This window comes from Agelaius tricolor, unplaced genomic scaffold (genome assembly GCF_023055355.1).
Source record: "Agelaius tricolor isolate 1412-34295 unplaced genomic scaffold, bAgeTri1.0.p SCAF_5, whole genome shotgun sequence".
NCBI classification, from domain to species: Eukaryota; Metazoa; Chordata; class Aves; order Passeriformes; family Icteridae; genus Agelaius; species Agelaius tricolor.
In genome coordinates, this window is record NW_027269265.1 from 24,033,230 (window position 1) to 24,050,915 (window position 17,686).

Genomic DNA, 17,686 nt, shown 5'->3' on the forward strand with positions numbered 1-17,686 from the left:
ACTCCTCCTCTCCAATGGCTTTTGTTTGTTTTAAGGTGTTTCCAAAAGCACCTACGTGTACCAGGGAGTTTTTTTTCTCAAACCCGGATCTAACATCCTAGTTGAGTATGCAGCAATTGCAGTCACCACTAAAATAAAACTTCCTACTTAAGCCCACAGTGCTAACTCTGGGAAGGCTGATGATCAAGACAAAACCTTTGGTGAGTCCAGCTATATAAAGTTCTTTTCTAATACTTTAGTAATATTCAGAACTTATTTTTCCTATGTGTTGTAAAGTCCAGAACTGTGAACTAAAAGAGAATCCACAGATATAAATCCACTTTAAATATACTTTCTATCTTTAGATTACTTTTTCTGGAACTTCCCATTGATACTTGTTAAGCAAAGCAACATATTTTTAATTATTGCAGATAGTCTTCCACAGGAAATAAAATTGTTCCTAACACATCTTACCAACAATGCTGATGCAATGGCTAGCAAATATGACTCAGTGGAGAAAGAGGAAAGTGAAACTGGAAATGCATATATTTTTCCTCAACTGCTTAGGCATAAAGGAAGAGTACTTTTCCAAAGAAAGTGTGACCTGCATTAATGGATATGCCCCATTGGCTAAAAAACCAAAACAAAACAAAGTAACACATAAATTCTGCATTATGAAAAGTTAAAATGCTTTCAAGTCTACATTCTAGATATGAATATGGGGAGCTAACAAAATGTTTTCTTATAATGAGTAAATGAGTTTACATCTATTTTCTACTTCTTTTCTTTCTCCTTGATTTTCTCTGTCGTTCACACTATCATAACAGCTGCATGACTTTTCTTCAAGTTTAGAGCATTGAATTATTATGTAATTAAATTTGTGCTGATGATTAATTAAAAATACTGAATATATTTTATTTGTAGTAAACTTTCAGAGTAGTATACTTTGCTGTTTTCCCCTCTTGCCCTTTGAGTGTCTTTAAATGTCAGCTGCCTCTTTTTCCCTTATTTATAGAGTTCATCCTGCAGTTTAGACTTCGTGTCTTGCCTATTTTGTAGGTAATTTTCTGAAAATGTTTCACAAGGTACTTGAATGCTTTTGAAATTACAACACTGAGCCACTTTCTGTGCATCTGTTTGAAGTTTGAAGTGTTGTGGGGTCTGGGGGTTGGTCTATTTTTTTCTTCTTTTCTTTTGAGTTCAGAGTGAGGATGGTACACGTCATTGGCAAGCTCTTGCTTAATTCTCCCACAAATGGCAGTGAGATTTGTGGATGAGAAAATTTAAAATCCCTCCGGTAAATTCTGCTGTTGCTTAACTGTTCATGATTTTAGTCTGAAGAGGACTGGTAAACCAGACTGGAGATGCTAATGGCAAAGAAATTCTATCATAATCACATTTGACATAGAAGAAAAGAGGATAAGGTTGTTTTAGTAATTTGTGTTTGCTTGGTGGTCACAGAATGTTTTCCGAGTTGCAATGAGGGAGGGAGGATATGGTAGTCAGTCAGCAGAACATTTTTCAGTCCTTCCCCATGTCTGGATTAATTGCACTACGACATCTCAGGAAAGACGGAGGTTACTGTTCTGGCCTTTTATGACAGGCTTGTTAAAAACAATTCCTGAAACTGACGAGTCCCTATAACTTGAGTTTGGGGATAAAAAATTGACCACACTAACAAGATAAAGGATTGTTTCTGGCTAAAACCCTCAGGAATATAATTTCAATGTATTTTTTTTTCCCCAGGCACTCAGAAGAAACATGTAAACAATATTCCAGATTAAAAAGTTGCCATAAGTACACATGGTGGAAGATGGGAACAGGCAGGGTGAGCTCAAGGACTGTCGGAAGCCCGGCTCTTTCGATCCCGAGGAATTCCGTGCCGGACAGAGCAGCAGCGGCCAGAGCAGCGCAGCCACCGGCGGGGCCGCAGGCAGCCCCGGTACCGCGGGCACAGGCGCAGCACCGGGGAGCCGAGCGCTGCCGGCGGGGAGAGACGGCGAAACTGCCCCCGGTGGTCGGGGTGCCTTTTTTCCTGAATGGATTTGAGATCGAGGTGCAGACGACCGACCTTCAGAAGAAAGACGAACAGAGTAGCGAACACACACACGCGAGCAGGAGCCGGCAAGGCGGCGAAGGGACCGTCAGAGCTGCGGGACAGCAGCTGACGCCGGCCCCGCTGCGGTGGCCGGGGAGGCCGGCGGGCTGGCCCGGGGGCGGGGGAGCGGCGGAGCTCAGCCCGCCCCCGCTCTCTGCCCCTTGACGTGGCGCGGACTCTCCCATCAGCCATGTTGATGCGTCGGCAGCGCCGGGGCGGCTGCGAGCGGGCGGGCGGGGAGAGCGAGCACAGCGGGAGCGGCGGCGGCGGCGGCCGGGACGCGGGTGAGCGGGCAGGGCAGCGCTGAGGGGGCAGCGGAGGGCGCGGGGAGCCCGAGCCGGCGGAGCTGCGGTGCCGCGGGGAGGAGAGGCGGCAGCCCCTCTCCCCCCGCTGGGAGGCACGGGGGGCACCCCGGGCCGCGGGGCCCCGCACGGCTGCCGGACCTGGAGCGAGCGTGGTGGGAGCTCCCCGCGTCCCCTCCGTGGCAGTGGGGGATCTCCGGGTGCCCGAAACTGCTCTGGGGCCCCCGGCGGCCGGAGGGTCCGGGGCTACTGCCGGCCACTGATCAGCCTTGCCCACGGCCTCCGGTGCGGCGGGGAGCGCCTGTCGGGCCGGGGCTGGGCGAGCGGCCCCCAGCAGCCCCCAGCTCGGCCGGGGTGCCGGCGCTCGGGTAGGGCCGGCGGGGCACGGCCTTTCCACGGCCGGGGGTAAAGGGCGGCACTCTCCGGCAGCGCCTGTGGTGCCCCTGTCCCGGAGCTCTGCTGTACGAACGCCGCTGTGCCGCTGATGGGGATGCCTTCCAGTGTAGGTAAAACTACAAGAAATGCAGGCCCTGCTGCGTTTGATTATGTGTTGATTTTTTAATTTAGGTGGGTTATCACATACCGTGGTTGTTTAAAAAAAAAAAAGTTTTCAGTAAGAGGTCTGGGAGAGCAGATTTGGAAGATGACTGTGTTTGAGTGGTGAAAATGTCAGCAATTTGTTTTAGACAAATTATTTAAACCATTTTGCTCGTGTATTTAAGTTCCTTCTTGGAACTGAAATAGATTTGTATTTGGTATGTAATTTGGGCATAAAAAATTAATTAAGGGTTTATTATTAATCTCTTTTACCAGGTTGTTAGTGCCTAATAAACTGAGAGAATAGGCGTGTTGTAAGACAAGTGTGCAGTGAGCTGTACTCAGTGGTCGTTAAATACATGGTACTATGAGGGATTTCTATCTATCTATGCAACACTTCCCTTTGCTTTATGTATTTCTATCTATGCTGGACCTCTTACAGTGCTGTAGAGAAAAATGTTTTGATTTTGTATATGTATGCAGGGATTAGGGGATATTATTTTGGGATTATTCTGCATTGGGACATATTTATCTTTGCTGTGTAAACATTTAAAGATGCTGATATTCAACCAGTGACTCTCAATGCAATTCAAGTGTGGCTTCTTTTGCGACACACAGTTGAGATTCTCATGGTGTGGGGTTGTGAGGTACATTCAGCCATAGCAGTGGGAGGAAGGAAACAAACCAGAAAGGGCTTCTGTTTCTTTTGGATATCCTAATCTGCAGTGACATCCCAAAGTGGGAACTGTTGCTGTTCACCTGTTCTGAAAATCCCTTCTCTGAGGTTTTCTGAGGTGAGCAGTGTGTATTTTGTGGCATTTAGGTATCCAAAATTTGTGTGTAGGCTGTAGGCCAGGAGGGTTTGTTGTTCTTGTATAATGCAATACATCTCCACACCTATCTCAGAAAATGTGTCTGCATAGTTGTAACAATGCTACTGAATGTAACTTGTCAGACCAAGAGTTCCATATTTGATGAGTGGGGAAATAGGTAAGCATTATTGGCACTTGAAAAGGAAGAAAAGGATAGAAGAAAAGGTGGAGGAGAACTTGATTATTGGCCACTTTTACCTTCTGAATAGGAAATCCATACTTAATAGAAAATAATAGTATTTGACACAGTAAATCCAACAAGTCGTTTATGTATCTATGTGCATGTGATTAGTCATTGCACAGTGGTGTTTGTACATTGCCCTTTAAGGAGCAATAACTGGGTGGTAAAAGTAATATCCACGTACAGCCATTTCAAACACAGCTAGAGCAAAATGTGGAGAAAACGCTTTGAAGTCCAGGACAGAAAGTGTGACATGTTGCAGTGTTTGGAGCTGGATTTTGTGAGTCTATAGTTGCTGCCAGTGAATGGCTGAAATAGCCTTAAGTTGCAATTTTCTCTGTCTTCTCAGGAAATAATTTTTAAATTGAGAGATTATTTAATTTGTGGTTAGAGTGGAGATAGTTGTATTGTGCAGATTCTTGCATTAATATCCCATTTTCCAGGTTTTTTAAAAAACATGGATGGATTTTGATTTATTAGGAGAGACATTTCTTAAAATCTATATCCTCTTCAAATGCCAGGCTGTTCTTTCCTCTCTTAGCTGAGTTTATTTCTGTCTCTGATTTCTCTGTAGTAATTACAACTTCCAGATATTCTCTCTTTTGCTCAGTTTTGTCCCCCTGCTTTGCGGAAATTTGAGTAAAAGCAATGGTGGAAATGCTTTTATGCACAAAGTCCCTCATGCTCCCTGTGTTGTAATTGCCATTAGGAGCAGATTTGCTCCTAATATCAAGACGTGCCCATTAAAATATTGGCAGTTGATTATTTCTTAAGGATATTAACTGTGAAATGCAGCACTTCCCTTTGCTTTATGTATTTTGTAATTCTGTTTTCTTAAAAGTTACAATTAGAATAAAAGTGTTAAGTTAGGCTATTTTTTAAAATAACTTGAAAAGTTTTTAGCTGTTATAGAAACTAAAGGTGCAATGCCATTATAATTTTGATAGATAGAAATAGGTTTTGATAAATTGAGAGTTTCTGTGAGTCTCCTTACTGTATGTAAGGTCAGAACTAAGAATGTCAGTGTGCTTGGGAGAATTCCTGATTTAAATTCCAATTCAGGAGGGTTTCAGCATTTATAATAGCTCTTCTACTGTAACTTGTTACCGTATAAATTGAGACCTAGGAGTATTTCTACTTCCTTTTAGGTGGTTCATGTAGGCTTTTACTGTAAATCCTTAATTATTAAGGAGTGTGAGTTTAGACATCCTAATTCCTGGAAAAGCCTGTGCTATATGTTTTATAAAAGGTACTGTGTAGCATGCAGCAGATATTCTGGAACAGTGTGTATATAGCTGAGGAGTTTGGGATTGGAGGGAGGAAGTGCTCCTTGCTGACTTTACCAGATGTTCAGAGGTACCTGTTGAGCTTTTCAGATGTGTCTGTGCTCCCCAGTTCTCCAGCTTCTGAGTAATCATAGCAGAACATTTTGAAAGCCTTAAGTCAATGGCAAAAATGGTAAATTTGAATTCAAAGAATTGTTGAAAAGTGCTTCTTGGTACATAATATATTGGAGTAAGGCACTTGTATTTCTTACAAAGTTACTTCCTAGCATTGCTGTAGGAATGTACTCTTGTGGAATGTCAGGTTGTCATCCCTTTATGTGTGCATGTAGGCTGCATCATGAGATACCAAAAATATGGTTAGAAACTCTTAAAAAATTTTATACAGAAGTATTTTTTTTCCCCTTAGAATTCTGCACATTACTTTTAGGATTTAATAAGCTCTACTTTGTTTTATTGACTGTAACTCAGTTACAGTATTTGAATGTGTGACTGTTACTACCTGCATTCAGCATTTAGTAGTTAAAAGTCTTTGCATCTCAACGTTCTGCTGACAGTTATCTTTTTCTTTTAGTGTTAGAGAGAAGTTGACCATGACAACCTTCCTGGAATTTATCCAGCAGAATGAGGACAGAGATGGAGTTAGATTCAGCTGGAATGTTTGGCCTTCAAGTCGCCTGGAAGCTACAAGAATGGTAGTCCCTGTGGCTGCCCTCTTCACACCCCTGAAAGAGCGGCCAGACTTGCCTCCTATTCAGTATGAGCCAGTGCTGTGCAGTAGGACCACGTGCCGAGCTGTTCTGAATCCCTTATGGTAAACTTAAAGCATATTATTGTTCCAGTTCTTTGCTTTAGAATCTTGGGAGCAGCTGAACTGTGTGCAAGATCTGGTGCATGGAAGTTCAAGTACTCCTCACATCATTATACCGTGCAGACTTGCAGGTCTCAGAAGGTTCTGCACATAGATTTGCATATGTAACATATTTACTGATAACGTAGCTTTCATTTAATGAGTCGTTTCAATGTACTTAGTATTGATTAGGTATGTTATTTTTCTGCAACTATACATTTTGGGATTTAGTATATTCTTGCATTTTGCCTCTGGAAAATGACTTGGGTAAAACGTTACAGTACTGTATCTTTTGAACTGTTGGACCCTGGTATAGTTTAATTTCCAAGAGAAATAAACTACGTTTATTACTGACATTAGTTCATCTGTGGACCAAAGCAGGTTATCTGTTTTAGTTAACATCAGAAGTAGGCATGAAAGAGGGTAGAAAGCTGTTCAAGCTTCGGGATGATGTTGGCACAAGCTCAAATGGTTGTGGACTAGTCATGGGTAAGGTTGGGTTGCAAGCAGAGGAGGTGTTTCATATGTCATTCTTGTCATAGAAGTATGGAAGAGAAGCAGAATGATTTCTAGGTTGGAATTTGCTAGGCAAGGGCCCTGATTGATAGAGATTAGACATGATGTCAGAGAACCTGTAGAATAAATTTAATGTTATGAATCACTTGTCCCTGCTTGGGAGAAAAGACAGCTTCAAAGCAGATGCAAAATTGTGTTTCAGTATTAAACAGCTTCAGTGGCTGGTTATGCTGGGAGTCAGACTTAGTTGAAGTTAACTTTTTCAGAAGCATTATCTTTTATTGAGGGCTGGAAGAAAAGCAATGAAAAGACAAAGTTATAGAGTCAGATGCCAACATTACAGTGAACTGTGCACATTTTTCCTGTGTTGTATGTGCTAGTAATGACTGGTTTTTTTTTTTCCCCTGAAAGGGTGGTTAGAGGCTCAATCTGAGGAGACTTTAGAAGCCTGTGTGGCACTTTAGGCTAGGTACTTTGCAGCCTCTATAACTGGTAAAGACAATTAGTTAGCAATAGATCTATGTTTTGTTTAGAGCATGCTGGGACTTACCTGAAGATTCAATGATATTATAAAAATGTTTTTGCTCTTGTAGGCAGGAGAAGATGTAATAGCAAAAAGTGTACATTGAGAACTATTAAGGTGACTTTCCCTTAAGATGTGATTAGGACTTTAAAACATCTCTGTGGTGTGAAGATAGAATTCACATTTTTTTTAACTTTCTGAATACTAATAAAAATGTAGACAAAAGGAGTAGACTCATAATTTGAAAGTAATCTTGTCTTTGTTACAGAGATAGCTGTCATGTTGGTACCTGGTTTTTTTTAGGGCATAATGTATATTCAGGCTAGTCCCACACTCTGGCAGCTAATATATAGAGGCAGAAAAAGATGAAAAATTCAAAGGTAGGGAGAGTTCAAAAGATATGCGAAAACCATGGACAAAGGCTGTAATATAGGTGCTGAGTCTGTATTTTTAAATTTCTTATTTGCATTTTTTCCTGAAGACCATTCTTTCTCCCTAAACACAATACTTTACCTGATACATCTGTGTAAGGCTCCATTTTCTGTTTGTAATGTGGGTATTTAGGACAAAGTATATTTGAAAGAACCTTTTTAAAAGTCATTGTGTTTTTCAAGTTTTAAAGACATGTATTCTAGGGACAGCGGAGGCAAATGAATTGTTCATGCTATATAAACTTTACCTGTTGTATTTTTATAGCCAAGTGGATTATCGAGCGAAACTCTGGGCTTGCAACTTTTGTTACCAGAGAAACCAGGTAAGAAAAATAAAAAATGCAATATATAGAAAATACTTTTTATGAGGTGAAATGAAAACCTTGATTTTTCAAATTACAGTTGCAATCTGAAATTGACAGCAAGAGCATGAGTGTGCAATTTTATCTTCAGACATTGCATTGAGATTTTTTCCATAATAGCAATAGTGAATATCTGTTGAAAAATGTCTGGTTTTTTTTTCCTTTGTAGAAATTACAATCTTTTATTTACATTTAATTCCTGTGTTTTTATTTGCAGTTTCCTCCTACTTACGCTGGCATATCTGAAATGAATCAGCCAGCTGAACTTTTGCCTCAATTCTCCAGCATTGAATATGTAGTACAGGTAAAATCATTAAATAGAATATTGAACATCCAGCACCTTGCAATATACAAAAAGAATAAATTTCCATTTTGCTTCTTCACTCTATTTTAGTGACTGTGAGTATTTATGTGCTTATTGAACATTGATGCCATCAGTTGGAAAATATTTTATAAGAGCATTAGGATGGCTTATAAGATTGGTTTCAAAAGAAAAAGAGAGTTCTTCTCTAAAGTTGATACTTCTGTTATGTCTGTTTCTTTACAATGAATTTAATTTGTTTTTGTGTCAGGAGGCTGCTTACCTCTGTTGCTTGCTGAAGCAATTTCAATTCAGATGTTACTGTTCATTTATCTCTCATTAACCATTTGAATTTAAGTTTGTATTTGAATGATGAGTGCTGTCTGGTTTAGAGACAACAGCTAATACATGTTCAATTCAGGTGTTTGAATTTTAATATTCATCCTTTTTCAGGACAGAGGTTACTTGAATAGAAATAAAAAATGGGCCTAAACCTCTAAATTGCAAACATTTGGAATTTCAAATTTTCAACCTCTAAATTAATTTTTGAGGATTAAAATTTGTAAGACCTCAGTGAGGCAAATCGTAATCTGAATCCTCACTGAAGTGTGACAAATTTTAATGAAAGGAAGGGTGAATACTGAACAGAATCTGTACTTTTTGCTGACTGCTGTAATGCAAAGTAAATTGAATGTTTGCTCATACTACAGCAAAATTAGTTTAGATAGAATAAAAAGTACTGACGATCTCTAGAGTAAAATCAGGAGGTGAAATGCCATGGACTGTCATCAGGCTAGAATCTTTTATAATTGTGAATAGTTTTATGACTGTTATGTTTACTTGGAGCAGTAAGAGGTCATTGTATTTTAAAAGATGTATATAATTGGCTCATGCTTCAAAATTACTTGATATCCTGAAATGATTTTTTCTTTTCTTCTGTTGTAAGCATTTCCTTTTTGTACAGAATTCACTTTGGTGGGGGTTTTGTTCTGGATCCTGATTACCAATTGAGAGTTAAGTTAGATGAAACTTTGACATTACTGGTATGACTAAAATTGCAACATTTATAAGATTTGCCTTACTTGTTCATTTTTGATCCTTTAAATATTGCAAGACTTGTTTTTCATATGATTCTAATTTTGTTTCTCAAAGCGTGGTCCTCAGATGCCTTTGATATTTCTTTATGTTGTGGATACATGCATGGAAGATGAAGACTTGCAAGCTCTGAAGGAATCCATGCAAATGTCCCTCAGTCTCCTGCCACCAACAGCATTAGTAGGTCTCATTACCTTTGGCCGAATGGTGCAAGTTCATGAGCTTGGCTGTGAAGGAATTTCCAAAAGTTATGTCTTCAGAGGAACAAAGGACCTCTCTGCAAAACAGCTTCAGGTAATGAACAGAAGCAAACAAAAAGAAATCATTAAGGTGCTAATGGTGAAATAGTCCGCAAACAAATTTTGTAATAAAATCTTATTTATTTGGTGACAGGAAATGCTGGGGCTTACAAAAGTAGCTGTTGCACAAGTCGGTCGGGGTCCTCAGGTGCAGCAGCCACCACCTTCTAACAGGTAATCTACTTTAAATATCTTAAAACACATACCTTGACCCCACTAATGTACTGGAAAACCTAGGTTTTATGATCAATAAAACAATAAACTGATAGCCAAACTTCTTGGTCAGGCACAAATTTACTAGTAGACAGTTCTTTCCTACAGTTTGTACTGGGAAGAATTGACTCAATGGGTAATAGTAATATTATCTGGATGATTTTTGCAAGTGCTCTGAGAGGTACGTTATAGATACATAAATAATAATAATGATTCTTCTGTTGACCGGTGTGCTGGAAAGTGTTAATAGATATTAACACTGCATAAGATACCTTATGCAGATAGCCAGTTGTGCCTTCCTTTTTTCTCCCTCTTCTATTCCTATTCCCTCCCCTTTGGTCTTTCATTTGGAAATTGCAGACTGGTGTTTGATTTTCCTATGTATTTCACTGTGGCAGAAGAAATTTATGAAATTATTGAAAGACGGTTTTGCTGTCTCTGCCGTCTAAAAATTAGCTGCATATGTAAACTACTTGCAGCAGCATGAAAGAGATCTTACTGTGTTAATTTTTCTCCTGATCTTTGATTGTTGCTGAAGCAGGGAAACATGTTTCTTTTTGGAATTCATACATCATCATCTGCTTTGTTCTTTTGACTAGTTAAAGTTCTTTCTGGATAATGGTGGTATCTGTAAGTCTGCAAGTTTCGGTTTTGCAAGCTCTTTGCTCAGCTTCTTAAACTGAGTGTGTATGTAGTAATTCCAAACTGCTTTATTTTGATGAAGCAGAGACACTGGTCTGAATTCAGACCAGAATCTAGAATTAGATACCTCAAATAGATGTCTAATATATTGCTAGTGAGCAATTGATAAAACTTTTATTTAATAACTTAAATCTAAACGACTTCCATGTATTTGTTTCCAGATTTTTGCAACCAGTGCAGAAGATTGATATGAATCTTACTGATCTTTTGGGTGAGCTGCAGCGTGATCCTTGGCCTGTTCCACAAGGAAAACGGCCCTTACGTTCCTCTGGAGTGGCCCTGTCTATAGCTGTTGGGCTCCTTGAGGTAAAAGCTTTAGCTGCAGCTAGGCTAAACTACAGCTAGATCATTTTCTTGCAGAAAAGCTTCCACAATCAATATGTAAAAACATTTCTAATTGATGTGTATGAATTTTGTAGGATGATTCTGGTGAATCTCATCCTTTACATGCTTATAATTTCATAGACATTTACATATTTTTAATAAGGCAAAAATGAGACTTAGAATTACTGGCAGATTTAACTTCTGGGAGTGAAAAAATGCTGTTATTCTTACAATCCTGTCAGTGTGATAAATGTCCACATATCTAATTCTTTTGTTCAGTTTGTAGCAAAACCCAAAGGTTTTCTTTTGTCTTTTATTTCCTGCAGTGCACTTTCCCTAATACTGGTGCACGCATAATGATGTTCATTGGAGGACCAGCAACGCAGGGACCTGGCATGGTTGTAGGGGATGAGTTGAAGTTACCTATAAGATCATGGCATGACATTGAAAAAGACAATGCAAAATATGTTAAAAAGGGTACTAAGGTAAGAGATGGTCATGGGATCTCATACATATTCCTATAAAGTAAACATTTAAATTGGTGGGCACTGCAAAATGCTGTTAGTAATAGGAAATGTATAAAGAGGTGGGAATTGTGTGGTTTTGTTCACCGGGCTCTGAATAGTGGTATGTCTCAAGAATTTCTTCAGAAATGTCAGAATATTGAGTTAGGACTTGTTTAGCTCACATTAAAATTCTTTGGAGTGTTTCTCTGGTTTAATTCAGAAATTTATGTGACCAAATGGTGTATCTAGTGTTGTAAGGCTGGTGCTTCTAAGACTGGCGCTCAAAACTGTCTCTTGAAGTTACCTATAAAAAAAGTTGGGGAAGGATTAGGCTGTAGAGTTTAGTCATATCTAATTTAATTTAAAATGTACATTTGGGTTGGTGAACTGCATCCAAAACTTGTTCAAGTCATCTTGACTGATTATAATGGGAGCTTAAACAATTAGCTCAGTTGCAAGCATCTCTCATTGTAGACACTTGAGATTAGAATAGTAAATTCGGTTCTGTGCTGGATCTAGCACTAAATACAATGTTTAAAAGGAAGATGATCAAATTTTCTAGTTTAAATAGCAACCAGTGTTCTCTTTAGTGGCAGTCAAGCTCTCAGTTGATCAGGAAAAAAACCCCAAGTGTTGAAAATTCCAGTCTTATTAACTTTAGGAAAAATATACTTTTATGTGAATAGAAGGAAGATGATCAAATTTTCTAGTTTAAATAGCAACCAGTGTTCTCTTTAGTGGCAGTCAAGCTCTCAGTTGATCAGGAAAAAAACCCCAAGTGTTGAAAATTCCAGTCTTATTAACTTTAGGAAAAATATACTTTTATGTGAATAGAATCTGATAATGTTTTAGAAAAAAATTGTGACTTTAGGATTTAATGGGAAGATGAGGAGAGTTCACATTGTAAATTGCTATGAACTGTATTTTCATCTTGTATTTAGCATTTTGAAGCCCTGGCTAATCGAGCTGCAACAAATGGTCATGTTATTGACATCTATGCATGTGCATTGGATCAGACTGGTCTACTGGAGATGAAGTGTTGTCCCAACTACACTGGGTATGTGTCTGTTTGGTTTTTTTTGTAGTATATAAAGATGCAGTTTAAAATTGTTAAACGTGAAGCACTTGCAAACAATTCTGCTATTTAAAAAAGAAAAGTGTAAACAGACAAACTCTGTTGGCTACTTTTGTACTGGAATTTTAGAATATCTCAGCCTCTGGCAGATTTGTCACCACAATTTTTGATTTAATCAGAAGCGGGTTTGCTGTTTTCTTTTAATGTGATATTTTTGAGGCTTGAATAACATGGATGTCTTTTAAACAAACAGTTTATCAGATACATGTGTTTAAAACATATCTGTGTTTCTGTTTTTCTGTGTGTGTCTGTGTAAGTGGAAGGTTTCAGTAAAGATAAGGACCTGTCCTTATTTTTTGTGTTCTTCGGAGTGGTATAAAACCCTCTGTTATTCTTTCTGTCTTATTATGCCATTCTTTTATATATTGTATATATATAAAATCTATATATGTATTATAGATATAGGTTCATCTAGTGGTTTAGATGACTGTCAGGTACAGTTCCTGAGTTTCAGGCCAGCTTGGCCATGCTAATCACTGCTTCTCTTCGGAGCTGTGTGTATAGCCTTAGCTTGGGAGCTTTCACTGTTCAGGATATTTATGTTTAAATTTGATTTTACCTGCATATTTGACTCCTGTTCCTTTTCTGCATCAAACAAACTTGAGTTGTGTTTCTGTTTATACTGTTTTGCTCTTTCTGTCTGCTCTTCTGACTCACCCTATTTCTGTAGCCTTAATGTATAGTTTGTTTATTTTTCTTACAGCTCTTCTATTTTGGTTTTGGCTACATCCTGCATACGGAGAGGAATTTCTGATTCTATCTGTGTCTGTTTTCTTCTATTTTTTAGTATCCATGTGGAAACTTCTTTTGAGTGTAATGTTTGACCTATTGACATATTTTACTAAAGTGTTTTCATTAACATTTTTTGATGACTGAAAATATCTCCCATTTATATTTTCTAATGGCAGGGTATATTTCATGACAAGTGGTAACTGTTGCAGTTACATCCCCAGAATGTGGCTAAGCATAAAAATAAATCCTGCTTCTTGAGCATAGTTTTAACCCTGAAGTAATGAATGAACTACACAAAATACACGGAACAAATAACTATGAGAAGTAAAGACTTTGTATGTCAGGATTTGAGACATCCTTAGTTTTGTAAGTCCACCACAGTATTTTTCCAGTGAAAGATTTTGTTACATACTATAATGACCTTAAGATGCATAGGGCAAGGAGCTCACTTCAAACTTTCATCCTTAACATTGTAGCAAAATACTAATTTAACATTAGTCTATTTTAAGAAGGTAAAAATATGTCTTACAGTGAATTGTCTTTAGTTTCTTTAATAAAAATGAAGTATATAAATAATCTAATTTAACTCATGGGTTTTGTTTGTTTGTTTTGTTGTCTAGAGGCTACATGGTAATGGGAGACTCGTTCAATACATCATTATTCAAACAAACTTTTCAGAGAGTATTCACTAAAGATATGCAAGGACAATTTAAGATGGGATTTGGTGGCACATTAGAAATAAAGGTAAGCATACAAAAATGCAGTCTGTTAGTGAAAAAATGCAATAGGATGGCTACAAACTGGAATCTGCCTTTTTAAGGAATTTTTGGGAACATGCTAAACAGATCTATTAAGTTTGGGCTGTACATAGCTGTACATAGTCCTAGCTATATTTCTGTAGTTGTGGGATTCTGTAAATGTGAGTTAGGTATAATGGTAGTTCTTCTAATCTTGCATTCAATGTGAATGTACAGATTTTGATATCAGAGGTTTCTTGGTTTTAGGTAAGTCAGTTTCTCTGTGTACTCCATTACAAATTTTCTTTCACTTTCCATCCTTACCAGAATCCATTCTGGCATTTTAACAACATTATTTTTTGCCTCCACCATTGTGATAAGCTTAGAGCTGAATATCCTGTAGGTTCAAGCACTGCCTTCCTTGATGTTTCTTGAAAAATATTCCAATCTCATATTGTAGAAGAACATGAGACTATTTTCATTTTTGGTAAAATTCTGTTTAAATTTTTAGTAATAGGACAAATAGTTGAACCCTCTTTTTTTTGTATACATATTGATGTGAATTTTGTTGAAAGATCCCAGAAAATGTAAAAATGGAGCCCCAGTTCTAGAGGGATACACAGATCACTTCAAAGAGGAAAGTGACATTGGAAGAACATAAATAACTAATTTAGCTAAATATGTTCAGGACATAGAGTAGAAATTCTTTATCAAGTGTGTGTAGGCTTATCTTACAGTACAAAGTATTCAGTCTTAATCTTACCTTTGGAAATTTTAATCCTTTCATTAGGAAGGAAGCATTACCCTGTATACTTTCTAGGCTCCTATGTTTATAAATCAAGCAGCTTTTCTCCATGTTTTAATTTATCTTCATGCTGTTAAGATATACTAATTAGTATGGCAAATAAACATAATTAAGTGTAGAAACTGAGCACGTGAAAAGTGTCTCCAGATGTATCAAGCATTATTATAACCTTTCCCAAAGCTATCAGTAATGCAGTATGCCTTGAGATTTTAATTATCTAACAATAAAATGAGACTGAATTCTTTAGCATGGCATGTTAATGTATATTTTTATTTGAAATATGAAGACTTCAAGAGAAGTAAAGATTTCTGGAGCGATTGGACCCTGTGTCTCTCTCAACTCTAAGGGACCTTGTGTCTCAGAAAATGTAAGTAAACTTTGCTGAAAATAAAGGTCATGTCCTTCTATGGAAAAACAGAATTTAAGATTTCTGGATTTGAAGAGAGGCTGAAACTTCCATAAATGAAACAAAATGGTCACTTTTGACCAATTTTAAATTAAATACGTGCAAACTTACATTCATTAGTAAGTCAGATTCAATTGTACTAGACCTTGCAGATCCCTTGTTACTTGTTTAGATTTGTCCACTTGTTTAGATTGTTTAGATTTAGTTGCTTTAAAATTATTATACAAAAGTTATATGATGATGTAGCAGAAACCAAGTAGAAAATGAGTTAGCATGCTTTATTGTTAATATCAGACCTGTGTCCTTTTATCCAAAGTGAACCATAAAAATACGTTTTTTAGAAGGAATTGACAGAACAGGAGGACACAAGACTGGAAACATCCCTTTTATCTGAACTCTCTCTTCCCATTTCTGTAGCTGTTTCACCAAATGCATATTTAATTAAATGATTGAAAGATCCAGCTATTGCAGGCTCCTGAAGTTATACTTTTAAATTATATTAGACTTAAATGTTAATGTATTTTCTTATAATTTAATATTACTAACTTTTGATTACCAATAAAAAAAACAATTTCTGCAAGTGACCAAAATGTCTTACATTTGAGAAGTTTCACTTTTGTTCCTAAGAATCTGCATAGTAGAGCACTTCCCAGTATGAAAATGCTCACAATTGGCCTTTAATCAAGCACTTTTATTCCTTAAATTTTCCTTGTATTTATGACTGCATCTTTGTGAATATAAAAAATTCAGTATATCCAACAGTTTTTTTCTTGGTGATCTGGTACAGATTTTTTTCATTTCATTGAATATATTGCAATAAAATGAAAAACCCCAAAAATAAATTAAAGGTACATATCCTTATTTAAGCTACATATCTATTTCATAGGAGGTAGTAGAGATTCACTTGTGAGATTGTCTGCTGGCTTTGCAGTTATATCATGATTAATTTTTGTTCCAAACCCCTTTTTGTTGAAATTATCTGAATTCAAATTTGAATATGAATAAAATGAGAGTACCTGCAGCTCATTTCAGTGGTAACTGGACAAGTCCTCTAGCCAAAATGCTTTCAAGTGAGTACAGGCACAGTGACAATATTGCCAGCATAGTTTTCCTTAGAAGTTTTATTTGGTTCCCCTGTGTCCATTATGGATGATGGGTTACTTTAATTGGTTTTGCTGGATATTTATGTTGCTTTAATGGCAAAAAGGAATTGTCAGTTGAAATACATTGCTATCTGTGTACAGTTACCTTGTTAGTTACTAGAGACTGTGTAACTAAGTAAAATACCGTGTGTAAGCTATTGCTCAATGTTTTACTGCTGCACCTTAGAACAGTCATTCCACTTGCATGTGCTTTTTGCCTCTGCTTAAGTGAAATCTGGTATTTTCCTGTTTCTGACTTGCTTTTTCAGTATTTTTCTAATGCCAGCTTCTGATCTTTCTAATGTATTAATTATTTAAAACAACAATCTCTTTTTTAAAATTTTTTTTTATTATTCCTACATCCAGCTCTGCAGTTGCTTTGCCAGGAGCGTTTGTCTGAGAAGGTGACAGAGTGAGCAGGGAGAAAGCTTGTGAGAGTAGTTGCAAACATTTACCTATAATGGCTATTGCAGGCTGTATTTCATAAACAAGGAAATACTTCTGGTTTATAAAAGTATTACAAAATCTTTCTGCAGGAGATTGGAACAGGAGGCACTTGTCAGTGGAAGATTTGTGGTCTTAATCCTACTACAACACTTGCACTGTACTTTGAGGTGGTAAACCAGGTAATAAATATTTGTCTACTTGTGTACTAAACAGAGTAATTTTACTTTATGTGACTGTTGAAGCTTGTATTTTTATGTGATTTCCCCAAGCACAGTAGCAGGGATAAAAATGATGTTGCCATTTTGTGTTGTCAAAGTTTAGAGGTGGACAGTAACTGCTTAATGATGGGCTAATCTTCTTGTTTGTGACAATGAGCACTAAAGAACTCTACAGATTTTGATTTGAGTTCATAATCTCTTAACTCAAATTTTTTCTTTCAGTGTGTTACTTAATGAATATATTTTAATTGCATTATGTGGAAATGCTGTAATCTGTGTATTTAAAAGTGCTTAACAGTATTTCTCTGATGTTTTAGTTACAAGGTAATTACTACATCCTGTTACATTTTAATTTATTGCTCAGTATTTGCAAGCAAAGATTGGTTTCCTTGAAATGCATGAAGGACAAATAGTCTGATTTCCTGTTTCCCTGAGGGAAAAGAGGATGAAAATAGGAGGAGCAAGTGTGGTACTCATTCTCACACCATTTCTTATTTCAAGAAGCAGCTTAGGAACTGAGCCGACTGTAGTTTCTATATATTTAGTGTGCTGTATTTCATAGTTTGTTATTCATGCAAAGGTTTGAAAACTTGAACTTATATTAGTCAGGTTTTGATTTTACTTCTTGTATATTTATGTTGGGCCCATTTTATTGGTAGCTCTGAAACCGCCCTAATTATTTAGCGTAAT

The 17,686-nt window shown here is 37.4% G+C and overlaps 1 protein-coding gene across 2 annotated transcripts in view; it reads left to right on the top strand.

Annotated features, from left to right (window-relative positions):
* The first annotated feature begins 2,221 nt into the window (after window positions 1-2,221).
* SEC23A (SEC23 homolog A, COPII coat complex component) overlaps window positions 2,222-17,686 on the top strand; it is a 28,614-nt gene continuing 13,149 nt past the window's right edge. The window contains exons 1-12 of one of the 2 annotated variants that reach the window (XM_071426852.1): window positions 2,222-2,361; window positions 5,827-6,066; window positions 7,838-7,895; window positions 8,152-8,238; window positions 9,388-9,624; window positions 9,724-9,803; window positions 10,706-10,850; window positions 11,195-11,353; window positions 12,316-12,431; window positions 13,862-13,985; window positions 15,070-15,150; window positions 16,868-16,957. In XM_071426852.1, coding sequence (XP_071282953.1) covers window positions 5,846-6,066; window positions 7,838-7,895; window positions 8,152-8,238; window positions 9,388-9,624; window positions 9,724-9,803; window positions 10,706-10,850; window positions 11,195-11,353; window positions 12,316-12,431; window positions 13,862-13,985; window positions 15,070-15,150; window positions 16,868-16,957 — 1,398 coding nt within the window. In that variant the 5' untranslated portion in view covers window positions 2,222-2,361; window positions 5,827-5,845. Of the gene's footprint in view, window positions 2,362-2,697; window positions 2,886-5,826; window positions 6,067-7,837; window positions 7,896-8,151; window positions 8,239-9,387; window positions 9,625-9,723; window positions 9,804-10,705; window positions 10,851-11,194; window positions 11,354-12,315; window positions 12,432-13,861; window positions 13,986-15,069; window positions 15,151-16,867; window positions 16,958-17,686 lie in introns of those variants that run through there. The other variant, XM_071426854.1, reaches the window with a different exon arrangement.